The sequence below is a fragment of the Falco punctatus genome (assembly GCF_963210335.1).
Source record: "Falco punctatus genome assembly, chromosome: 18".
Lineage (NCBI taxonomy): Eukaryota > Metazoa > Chordata > Aves > Falconiformes > Falconidae > Falco > Falco punctatus.
In genome coordinates this window covers 1,421,317-1,433,512 of record NC_137598.1, presented here as the reverse complement: position 1 = coordinate 1,433,512, position 12,196 = coordinate 1,421,317, and the positions used below count along the sequence as shown (strand labels likewise).

At 58.5% G+C, this 12,196-nt stretch overlaps 1 protein-coding gene across 1 annotated transcript in view; it reads left to right on the top strand.

Annotated features, from left to right (window-relative positions):
• INTS3 (integrator complex subunit 3) overlaps positions 1-12,196 on the top strand; it is a 43,172-nt gene that overhangs the window by 23,114 nt on the left and 7,862 nt on the right. Inside the window, exons 11-22 of the mRNA XM_080368716.1 lie at positions 371-458; positions 1,028-1,107; positions 3,082-3,173; positions 3,764-3,870; positions 4,614-4,733; positions 6,140-6,269; positions 7,165-7,219; positions 8,239-8,342; positions 8,906-8,950; positions 9,394-9,513; positions 9,658-9,811; positions 11,617-11,685. Coding sequence (XP_080224842.1) covers positions 371-458; positions 1,028-1,107; positions 3,082-3,173; positions 3,764-3,870; positions 4,614-4,733; positions 6,140-6,269; positions 7,165-7,219; positions 8,239-8,342; positions 8,906-8,950; positions 9,394-9,513; positions 9,658-9,811; positions 11,617-11,685 — 1,164 coding nt within the window. The remainder of the gene's footprint in view (positions 1-370; positions 459-1,027; positions 1,108-3,081; positions 3,174-3,763; positions 3,871-4,613; positions 4,734-6,139; positions 6,270-7,164; positions 7,220-8,238; positions 8,343-8,905; positions 8,951-9,393; positions 9,514-9,657; positions 9,812-11,616; positions 11,686-12,196) is intronic.

The window sequence follows — 12,196 nt, the reverse complement described above, 5'->3', positions numbered from 1 at the left end:
TGACGTGCAGGGTCGGCTGTACGTGCTTCAGGGTCGTGCGTGATTCTGCGCTTCATGGAGCGCGTGGCTTGTGATTCCCGATCTCAGGGCTGCCTTGGCCTCTGCTGCTCTGCCTGCTGCCCTGCCTGCTTTCAAAGCAGGCAGGTTTACTCAGGAATTTCCCACCCTCTCTGCAAACTCACTCTGCGCAGCAGCAGCTGGTACCCAGCGGGGGGGTTTCGCCAGCTCTGCCCCCCTACCCTGCTGGTGGGAAGAGCATCACCGCCCCCCACCTCGCAACAGCATGAGCCGGCACATTAGGCGTGCAGAGGGATCGGGTGCTCAGCACTAGGTTCATTAGGCAATTTGTGGTTTTTTTTCTCTTCTCTAGTCCAACGTTGCTGCTTCAAATGCCAAACTGGCCCTATTCTATGATTGGCTCTTCTTCAACCCCGAGAAGGACAGCATCATGAATATAGGTACTCCATGGGGAGTCTTCCTCTGAATGGGCAGGGGTCAAAAAAGGGGTTAATGCTTTCCAGAGCTGGTAGAGGTAGGGGGATCTGGTGGGGAAAGCCCAACAGATCCATCTCCAAAGGGCATCAGTTCCTCCCCTGCCCTGAACTCCTGGGATTTGCTGGATTGCAGGAGAGCTGTTCTGCTGGAGCCACTTTTAACTGTGGTTTTTGTACCTGTGGTAGGAGCAGGCGTCTTCCTTGAGGTCAGTGGCTGCCCCAGAGCATCCCTCCCTGAGGGCAGGTGGGCTGCCTGCTTGCGGGGCTGTCCCGGGGCGCAGGAGCAAGGACCAGTACAGCTGGGGGCATTGCTGGGAGCTCCTGCCTGCAGGGAAGTTGGTTCTGGCCATTGTTTAAAGCCTAAGCATTATTTAGGAGCTGGATGAGGGCAAGGATTGTGTACAGCCCAAAAGAAGGGGGCTCCCTCTGTGACCGAGGGGCAGAAGGCTGGGTCTGCGGGAACTGGGGGGGACACAGGGGACGTGGGCATCACGGTGGCTCTCAGCACGGGGCTCCCTGCTCTCTCCTTCCAGAGCCTGCCATTCTGGTGATGCATCACTCCATGAAGCCTCACCCCGCCATCACCGCCACGCTGCTGGATTTCATGTGCCGGGTGAGCTGTCCCTCGCTCTCTGGGGAATGACCTGGCTGGCCAAATGAGTTGCATGACGCGGGTGGAGCGATGAGGGTTGTGAAAGCGACCGCTGGGGTCCATGCGGTCCCTGTGCCACCAGTGGGACAGAGAGGCCCTTCAGGAGTGACAATAGAGGACGCTGTAGAGGGAAACAGCCGTGGTCTCGTCTGCTTACACCAGCCATCAATGCAGAGGCCACGCTCCAAAGAGGCAGGTCGCTGTGTAAGCCTCGGGGGCTTCTTTTTAGCCCCCTGCGCCTGTCCGTGGTGCAGGGCGGTGGCAGTGTGCTGGCCAGGAGGTGCTCCCTTAGGGACTGCAGCCCTCCAGCCGTGCTCTCCTCCGAGCGCTCCCCACCGCCCGTCAGCGCTGCAGCAGCACGGTGGTGTCGGTCAGTGCTGCTTCTCTGCCAAGACAGAAGCTGGGAGCAGCCAAGGGGTGAGCTGCACAGCCCTGCTCCCTGCGGGCTGCCCCTGCTCGGCGCTGAGCAGTCGCCAAGGGCAGGAATGGTAGCGCAGGCTCAGGCAAGACAGATGCCTTCACTCCCCAGAGGGTTTTGAGGCAAAGGCCCATTGCCTTTCCACCCCACAGGAAGGGAATTTCATGAATCCCTAGAGCCAGTGATACTGGAACAGCAAAAGAGTGTCATCTTGCTGGCCATTCTTCAGAGCCAAAAAAGAAAAGAAAAAAAAAAAAAAAACAACCCACAGACAAAACCAAAAAGCTGCTCACACGTCTTTTTTTTTCTGCATTCCTTGGTACATCATCTGGTGTGTTCTGCCCTGAGCCTCTTGATTGCGAAATAGCCGGCAGAGTCGCTCAGTATCTGCTGGCAGCCCTTTTAACCTCCCCTTACCTATGCTAAATCAAGGAGGGATTTTCCCCAGTTTCGTCAGGCACACTGCTACAGATGCTCAGCCAAATTACTCTCCTCTTAAAACCATCCACCAGAGGCTTTGGTGAGTCCTCCGCAGTCTCTTGATAAATCCAGGGCCGTTCCTGGAGGTCGGAGTGTTGTGCCCATGTGTCATTCATTAATGGGAATGCCACTGTGGGAAGGCTTGTAAGACTTCCCAGCTCTGCAAATAAATCCTTCCAGAATGATGAGCATTAGTAGGAAAAAGGCTTCTGAACTGTTCCCTTTAGTACCTAACGAAATGCTTGGCCCAGTGTCATCCCCCGAGGGCAAACAGCATCTCACTGCAGCAGGGGACGAGTCAGACCCACCATCTGCCTTTCAAAGGCTGGCTGTCCTTGGGCAGGGAGCAGGGCTGGTCTTGCCCCTGGGTCCTGCGGGAAGCAGTGCCCAGAGTTGCTGGTTCCAGTAATTTGGTCCCTGGGAGGGCAGATGGTGTTTCTTGGAAGCGGGGTCTTTCCGTGGCACGAGCTCTGGAAGAGCTGCGAGTTGCATCATGTTCCTCCCTCACGTCCAGCACACTCTGCGTGCTCCTGTCCCCAGGCTGCCCGTGTCCAAAAGCAGCTGCTGGCGGAGGAACTAGGTGGAAGGTTCCTGGAATGACCCACATTTCAGGGAGGAGTCCTCTCGCTCCCTCCAGAAGCAAAGGACTGCGTGTGGACACAGCTGAGTGTCGTTTAGGCTGCCCTTGTATTCCCCCCACTCCTGCAGCCGCCGCTGCTGCTTGGAGCGTGGCCCTGGCAAGCCCCACGGCTTCCCACAGCTCATGAGGCAGCATCTCTGTGTTTTTCTCATCCCTGGGAGATATTTGAGATGGAAAAGCCAGGAGCATGGGCTGGTCCCCCTTCTGTCCACCCTCCCCGGGATGCTGCACTGGGAGAGCTCTCCTGCCCCTCAGTCAAGAGCGGCTGGGATGAGTCAAGGGTGACCCAAGAAGCTGGCCGATGGCCTTAGCTAGTCCTGTGTCCCGCCAGCTGGCCCGGACCCGGTGGCAGGCAGGAGGGTTCATGGCACTAACACGGTCATTCTCCTCTTTTCAGATCATTCCCAACTTCTACCCGCCGCTGGAGGCTCACGTCCGGCAAGGCGTGTTCAACTCCCTCACCCACATTGTGGAAAAGCGAGTCCTGGCGTAAGACAGCCCTGAATTTTACTACATTTATACAGCTGCTGTGCACCCATTTTCCTGGGTCTCACCAGTCAAAAATGATCTCCAGGCTTTGTAAGAGCCGCGGAGGGCGTTTGTATTGTGTATGAACCATGGACGAAGCCATAGTTGGGTCTTTGTGGTGCTGACGCTTGTCCTGAGAGCTGTTCCTCGAGGCAAGGGAATGGGTGGGTGAAGAAAGCTGTAGCTTCAGAGGAATAGAAATGTCCCCAGCCCTTTTGGGTCCCCAGGCTGAATGGAGCAGCCTTGCTCCTGGTGCTCCAGCCTGCAGACAGCTCCAGCACCAGCCAGGTTCCCCCTCCCAGGAGGTAAAGCCACTTCTCCCCTCCCCGTGCACCTTCTGGTGGCACAAGGGGACACTGGTGGCGAAGGGAGGGGGCCTCAGCTGAGCTGCAGGACGGAACGTGGGACCTCGTAGCTTGTGGTCCTTAACAAACCAGAGCCCTGACGTAAGGGGGGGATCCCCTTGCACATCTGCTGGGGTGAAGTTACGCAGCAGAGCGCTGCAGCCCGGCTCTTTCTCATCCCTTTCCCTTCCTACCCCCCCAACACAGACATCTGGCCCCTCTCTTCGACAACCCCAAGCTGGACAAAGAGCTCCGTGCCATGTTGAGGGAGAAATTCCCGGAGTTCTGCAGTTCGCCCTCACCCCCCATCGAAGGTAGGGAGCAGGGTGCGTGCGGAGGGAGCCCGTGGTGGGTGCTGCCTTCCCGGCGGTGGTGCTGGCGCTTTCCCCGGCTGCCCTGCAGCCTTCGGGGGCTCCCACCGCGACTCGGGGAGAGGGGGGCTCCGGCTGCTCCTCGTGGTGGATGGTTGCGGTCTCCCTTCACCTCAGCCCTGCTGCACGCTAAAGATGCACGCTACCCCTTCCTCTCTCTGCTCCGTGGGGGCTACTTAGCCTTTCTTCTCTGTAGGCTAATTGATTAACATAATTAGGTTAAACAAAGAGCAAGCATTTCCAAGCCCTATTTAACAGGAGAGCGCTGCCGCTTTGCCAGACCTGCTGGGGGGCTGTACGTGTAAGCCTGTCCGGTTTTCCTGCTGGAGGGGCTGCGCCGGGTGAGGGGGGACCCCCCCAGCCCCCAGACCTGCTGCCCTGAGCCTCCTGGCCTCGCTGAGCTGGCAACTGGGGGGGGCTGCTCTGCTCAGGGGCTGGGGCTCAGCACTGAAGGGTGCTGGGCAGCTGAGCTGGAGAACAACCCGCTCCCGCCGTGCTCGGCGCTGGCTGGGGATGGCTCAAGTCACCGGGAGCGCCCTTCCCCAGCTGCCCAGGGTCCGGCGCTTGGCCGGATCCGTCCGTTTGCAAAACACACTTATTTCTTTGCCGCCCGTGGGCAGGATGCACCCTGCCCCGGGCTGCCAGCCCAGCCAGCCCAACCTCACCTCTTCCCTACGCTCCTGCAGTCAAGATTGAGGAACCCGTTTCCATGGAGATGGACAATCATATGTCAGAAAAGGATGACAGTTGCTATGACAACGCCGAGGCCGCGTTCAGTGACGATGAAGACGACTTGAACAGCAAAGGTGAGGAGTGCAGCCAGCCAGCTGGTGCTCTCCAGCGCTCCTGCCTCACCGCAGCGGGACACGGTGCCGTTGGCCTCTGTGCCGGAGAGCGTTTCCCTGCTGGCTCACGGGCACCTTCCCTTCGTGATGGAGGACTCCCCAGGCAGACTTCTGCAAGCATGGTTCCCTCAAAGCCCCTCTCCCACCAGCAGCAGTAATTGTGGTGCTCCAGGCAGGACCCCCTTCCCGAGATCCAGGTTTCCCTCTGCGGGACAGGGTGGTGAGGGCGATGCTCGGCTGCTTCCCTGGCCCTGATGGGCAGGCTCGGTAGACCTGATAGAGATGTGTGCTCAAAGGGAAAGGCTGCTGGGCTTCACCTCCTTCCCCAGAGCTCAGAGCCTTCGAGCGTGGCGCTTTCTCCACCCGTGTGTCCTCTCCAGGTGTCTGATTAGCCCCCAGCCCCGCTGCGCTACATGCTTGGGCATCCCTGTGGCAGATACCGTGCCGGCTGGTTGGTTTGGGAACAGGGTGTCTCTGTTCTCGGGCAGCTGCTAATGAGGCTTGGGCTTCTAATTGCTCAGCCACACGGTTTTCATTACACTCGCTCCTTCTCGAAGCCATGGGGCTGAGAAGCCTACATGAGGCCAGAATTGCCTCTGCTCACTCTCTGGAGCCAGAGGCATCTCGGGCTGTTCCTGGCCGTGCTGGTGGGACTGGTGGGCTGCCTGCTGTGCTGGAGGGTTATCCCTGCGGCAGGGGAGGGGGCACAGGCCCAGGATGGAGCAGGGGATGTGACACTGTGCTGTAGCACTGTCTTCAGGAGTCCCACTGAGTTCTGCCAGCTGCTTAGAGCCCCCCGAGAGGGACAGGCTTGAAAGCCATGTGCGAGAGAGGATTTTTGCAAAGGGGATCGGCCACCTTGCCCCGTCCCTTCGTGGCAGCTGCTTTGTGAGGGCTTCTGCCTTGACCGTGGCGCTACTGGACTCTGCTGCGGTTCATTTTTGTGGCCTGGAATGAGCCTGGAGGACGAAGGTGTGGAAAAGCACTTGGGGTATCTCAGTCCCAGAGTCCTGAGCACGAGCGTTTGTGCCGGGAGTAGAGAGAGACCTGTGGGCTAGCGAAGTTTGTGGAGCGTGTTGAAGGACAGGCGAGGCATCAGGGTTGGAGGTTGCACTGAACGGGAGCCACCGTCCCAGACACCCCCTGCATTTGGATCCCACCCCACCTTCCTACTCGCTGTGACCTGGACACATCTCCAAAGGGTGAAGGCAAGATCTGAGGCTGGGGGCACGCCGCTTGTCCCGGGCTGGTGACTGTCCCCGCAGCCCCACACAACTCCCGCTGCTAGGACAGAGGTTGCCTCCAGTGCTTCTTAGACGTAGCTGTTGGGAAAATAGATTATTCCACTGTTGCTTCCTTTGTTGCAGGGAAGAAGAGGGAGTTCAGGTTTCATCCGATCAAAGAAACCATTGTGGAGGAGCCTGTGGATATCACACCGTTCCTGGACCAGCTGGATGAGTCACTGAAGGATAAAGTCCTGCAGCTGCAGAAGGGAAGGTTGGTATCGTTTGATCCTGTTGGATTTCATGTTGATCTCTTCAGGGCAACGACACACGAGACCTTTCAGTGCTGTTGTACAATGCTGCTTGCTCCAGAGCAAGGCTCATGCAGTCTCCTGGCTTGTCCGCCTTTAACACAGAGAGGTCCTCCTGCACCATTCCTGTGGGAAATGTCCAGTCCCGGTGGTTTTGAAAGGTGTTGGGTTAAGAGCCCTGTAATTTGTCCTCGGAGCAGGCTCAGACCAGGACACACCAGCAGTTTGCTGGGGGCTACAGCATTTCTCTGGATCAGGGACAGGAAGGCAAAAGCTTCAAGTTTCATCCTTCTCCGCTGGTGGATCGATGAGGGGAGCCCGCGTGGGCTTTTGGGGCCGTTGCTGCCTGGCAGTTTCAGTACATCTCTGCATGGGGCACGTTCCCCACAGGGAGAGGTGTACCTGCGTCTGCATGTTCTCTGGACTTCTCCACCTCCACTTCTGATTTTCAGTGACCTTGGAATTAAATCCCTCTAGAGAAGGTTAAGAAAAAGCTCTTGCTTTGCAGACCTTGGCATAGTAGACTGATTGAACGTAATTTATGTCTTTATGGCTTCAAGTTCATTTAATCTAACGCTTTTAGTCATTTAATTTGTCTTGCTGCAGACAACCTCGGGCACTTTTGTAAGTAGGTGCTGTAGCATTGCGCAGCGTGTTCTTCCAGGGCTGGGTGCCTGCAGCATGAGCTGCTGAGCCGTGCCTTCCCCTGAGCCTGGCACCAGCACAAAGCAGAACCTTCCCTGCCCTCAGGTCCTGGGGGGTGCTCCCGAGCCGAGCCAGCTCAGCACAAAGCCCCCTTGTCCCTGCTCTCGGTATCTTCCTATATAACTTGGATTTCCTCTTGTTTTTGTGCTCCAGCGATACGGAAGCTCAGTGTGAGGTCATGCAGGAAATCGTGGATCAAGTCCTGGAGGTAATGGCACAGACCCGGGGAGCAGCGCTGCTGCCTGCCTGTAAAACCAGAGCAGCTGGGGTGCGGTGGGCTGCCCCCCAAAAATGGCACGACGCAGGAATAGCGGCGGCTGTTAAACAGCCCCGAGCGCTGCTTGCGGCAGGGCTCTAGCAGGGGAAGGTCGCTCCGTCCCTGCTGTTTCCTCACACCCTGCGCCCGAACGTCCCCCCACAAACGCTGTCAGACGGGACGCGGGGTGAGGCGTGCTCACATCTTTGACCCCACGCGGCTGCTTCGGGGGGTTCTGCGTGCGCCTGGGATCTGCCAGGAACTTCTAGAGGACATCTTGGATTATTTTTGTTGTCTAGTAAAACCAAATTCTCACTAGCAAAATATTATTTCCCCCCTGCCCATGTTCACAGACTTTGGAAGTGATAGTATTTTTTTGAGAAACATCTTGAGCAGTTTCTCTCTCTAAAATTGGGTTTAGAAAATGCAGCTGATACTTGGGTCTACTCCGTTGCTTTCGGCCCTGAGCTTTGTGCTCAGGAGAGGCTGCAGCAAACCCTGCCCAGCGAAAGAGCTGCGGGTGTTTTCCAGGAGCCGAGCGTTCGGAGCGGGGTTGCATCCCCTGCCTCTAATCAGCCCCCTCGAGAGTCAAGTGGCCTTGTGGAGTATGAGTGCAGCTTCTCGCCTCTGTAGGAACAGGAGGAAGGGGCTTGTCGGGGTCTAGGTCCTCGTTACCTCGGTCCCTGATTGCAGAGGGAGAGCTGAGCTCGGTAAATGACTAGCCATTAGAGGATAAGTGTCCCACGGTGTGATTGCGGAGTGCTCTTCAGAGCTGGGCACCAGTTAGAGGCTTGTCTTGCTGATGGGCAGCCCCTGGTGCTGCAATACAGCAGCAAAACGGCTCCCGAGCAGCTGGGGGTCTGTCCCCTGCAGCAGTGACTCTGCTGGGACCCCTTCGGCTGTACCTGTGCTGGGCAGGCAGGGCTCGAGCTTGCGCTTGCTCCTCTCATTCCTTCCTTTCTCTCTACCAGGAGGACTTTGACTCGGAGCAGCTCTCGGTGCTCGCATCCTGCCTCCAGGAGCTATTTAAGGCTCATTTCCGTGGTGAGGTTTTGCCTGAAGAAATCACAGAGGAGTAAGGATCTTTTTTTTTATTTTTTTTTTTTTGTGTCTCGTCCTTTCACACTGGGACTTGGGCTTTTCCCAGTAAAATAGTCGCCGTTTTCGGAAGGCTGTGCTGAAGCCAGCAGCTTCCCTTGCAAAGCAATCCAGGGTTCACAAGCGGTCAGCGTGGAGCTGCTCAAGAGTTGTCACATCCAGGGGCTCAAAAGAGACCATCCTCCCCCTCCCCACAAGCGCAGGCAAAACCGGCTGGTGCTTGTGTCCGCACTCGGTTTAGGTGATGCTCTGGTGGCTTCTGGCTGGCTGACTGGGGCACGCGACATCCAAAATACTCCGGTCCCTGCTGTGCTCACACAAACCAGCACCCTACGCTCTTTTTCTGGGATTTTATATTGGGCACGGAGTCAGAGCTGCTGGGCTTTGTTAGCGGGACCGTTCCTGCCTCGTTAGCTAGAACTAACCCTTGGTGGCCCCAGGACCGCAGCGAGCGAGGTCCAGGGATTTTTCCCAGTCCTTGTTGGGGAGACGCAGAGGGTGGGTGCTCACAGAGCTCTGACTGTCGCGTTTGTCCCGCAGGTCTCTGGAGGAGTCGGTGGGGAAGCCCCTCTACCTAATATTTAGGTATGTCTGTTCTGAAATGTTTAAGAATTTAATTAGGGCTTGCTTGTCTGCTTCCCGACCACCCATGGGTGTGAACCCTGTGGGTCTAATTCTGCACACCCCTGCTTGCCCTAGGGCTGATCCCAGAATCGGAGGAGCTGGTGGTTTTGTGTTTTGTTTAGTAGAAAGACTTAAAATACAGGAAAATCACGGCTCATTTGTGGAAGCCTGGGATCCCTGGGTAACTGAAGTTTGCCGGCTCCTGACCCCTCAGCTGCTGCACGCCCTGCCGTCCTCTGCGGCTGGGGTGGGAGAGGTGGCCACTGTGGCCAGCCCAGAGGGTGCCACCACCCAGCACCACAAGCTGGGTTTCCCTGCAAGCTGCTGGTGCTCGTCGTTAGCGGAGGAGCTGGTGTGCGGCATCCCGGGTAACATCGCTGTCTCCCTGTCCTCTCCTCCCCAAGGAACCTCTGCCAGATGCAGGAGGATAACAGCGGCTTCTCGCTGCTGCTGGATCTCCTGTCAGAGCTCTATCAGAAGCAACCCAAGATCGGCTACCACCTCTTGTACTATTTAAAAGCCAGGTAGGCCAGCGGGGATTGCGGAGAAGCGTCTGAGCTCCGACTTGGCTCGCGCTGCCTCCGAGAGACAGCTCGGCGTCGTACCACCATCCCGCTGCGGCACGGGGCTGGCCGGCTGCCGGCTCACCTGGGCACGTCTCCTTCTAGCAAAGCCGCAGCGGGGAAGATGAACCTGTACGAGTCCTTTGCCCAGGCCACGCAGCTGGGGGACCTGCACACTTGTCTGATGATGGACATGAAGGCCTGCCAGGAGGACGATGTACGGCTGCTCTGCTACCTCACCCCCTCCATTTACACGGAGGTAAGGCCCCTGCCAGGCGCCAGGGACCGCGGTTCAGACGCACGGGGCATCCCCTCGCCCTCCTGCGGGCTGGCTGGGGGCTGGGCTGCCTTGCTGCTGAGCTTCGGGGCTGGTATGCTGCAGCAGAGAAAACGTAGAGCCTGGAAAAAAAAGATCTGTCAGGCTGAGCCCAACACAGTCTCCATCCACCCCCAGCCTGACTCGACGGGGGTCAGCGTGCCGCCGTCGCCATCGACGTTCAGCTGCCGTCCTGCCTGCTCGTGGCCCCGTTGAAGCCTGACGCGGGTGGCGAGGTGCTAACCTGGCTGCCCCGCACTGGGCTCACGCGCGTGCCCGGCTCCCAGCACCACACTGCGTGCTCCCTGCTTAAAGGGGTTTTTGCTCTTGGCTGCTTTTCTTCTGGCGAGCAGCAGGCGAAGGCTCCGAGCAGACGTGTCGAAGCCGGGGGGGGGGAAGCAGTGCTGGGAACGAGCTCTGCTGCCTGCCCCGAACCCCAGGGTTTTGCATGAGGTTTTCATGCTTTCAGTGTGCGGTGCTGAGGTGGAGCCAGCGGGACTGAGCAGAGAGCGCGGTTGGGACGGGGAGCCGGGCTTCTGCAAGGGATGGGTCACGGCTCGCTCCGGTTCACACGGGCTGCCCGCTGTTCCCGGGATGCTCGCTGCCCAACGCGGGCTGCAGCCTCCTCTCTGACATTGCAGGGTGGAGGCTGCTTCCAGCGATCGCCCGGCTTCAGGGAGCGGTGCTGGGGCTTGGAGAGGGGCAGGGTAACATCGTGCACTCCGCATAGACGTAGGGGTCACAGTTCTGCCTGTACTTTCTCATTCCCTGGGAGGAATGAGCTGGCCCCACTCCTCCCTCCTTTCTGGCTGGTTCAGCGGGAACATCTGCTGGGTGTTGAGGCCGTCCAGCCCCGTTCCTCAGGAGTGCTTCCCAGGGGCTTCGGTGGAGAAAGGGGCACGGCAACAGCCTGGAGAGGGGAGAAAAACCTGCACAAGAGCAGGCACCGCACCTTGCCACAGCGTGGTGCCTGCTCCAGGCAGGATCCTGGTGCAGAGCAGCAGCCGGATCCCCTCCCTGGTCCTGGGGGTTCAACCTTGCTCCCCAAAGTGGCGTCAGGCTGTTGCTGCCCCTGTGGGCACAGTGACCAGCTCCCGTCAGGCAGAATGTTAAAGTGAATGTCCTGAGAGCTGCCCATCGGGACAGCCAGAGCCCAACAGTGCAGCCGTAGCTCGCTGCCGCCAGTTTTCCTGGCCTTTTGCCCCATGTGTTACTTTTTTATTATTATTATTATTTCCTCGTAGCGCTGTGTAACACACGAGGCCCAGGAGCAGCGAGCGAAGCTAGCAAGGATGGGGAAAAAGGGGGAACGTGAACTGCTGGGGTCTGGCTGACCTCTGCCACCCACCAGGGAAGCAGCCGGGCTCCTGGCGCGGCTCTGCCGGGTCTGGGTGCTTGGTGCCAGCTGCATCTCACGCATGTGCTGATGCCGGAGCAGCGAGCTGCCTTGCAGCCCTTGCCCTGATCCTGCCCGCTGCAGGCTGCGCACAGAAACCAGCCCATCAACCCTCCTGCACTTCCTTGGCTCCTTTTCCCCTCTTCCTGCAGCCACTTCCCCACCACCTTTAGGAAGCCGTGCTGGTCCTGGTCCTGGTCCAGGCAGGGCGATGCTGCCCCTCACAAGGAGGAACGTGTGCGTGTCCGTGAGCCGAGGAGGGGGTTTGCCTCGGCTGCGGCGATGGGAGCTTTCGACCGGCCTCTCCCTCATGCCCTTTCCTGAGCCCTGCCTTGCTTTTGTGCTCTTCCAGTTCCCAGACGAGACCCTGCGAAGTGGCGAGCTGCTCAACATGATTGTAGCTGTCATAGACTCATTCCAGGTAAGGAGGGGACCGGTGGCAAAGGTGGGAGGAGGCAGCACATCCCCGAGGTGGCAGCTCTCCGTCTCCTCCGCTCCCGGGGAGTTTAAACCTGAATTGGCTCATCCGCAGGGGATGCAGGGCGGAATGTTTAGTCCTGTCCTTGCCCCCGTGCTTGGGTTGAGGCACGGGGCTTTGCGAGGAGCCCCCAAACCTCCAGGCATCTCTTTCCCATGAGCTGCTGCTTGAGAAGGGATCCCTTAAGTTCCCTCTGGGTTCTCTTGAGAAGGCTGAACCCGCGCTGCTGCTTTCCAGGGATCTCCCTGCCCGCCGAGCGGCGTCCCGAGGGAGACGGGTCCGGCTTCGCAGGCGCTGGAAAAAAGCACTGCCATGGCCAGTGCTGCGGCAGGCAGTCGATAATAATAATAATAATTATCAATAATCCCATTGCCAGGGAGGTGCTTAGTGCGGCTGGGGAGATGCAAAGCCACGAGCGGTGGCACGAGGGGCACGTGTGTAGGCGCAGGCAGCG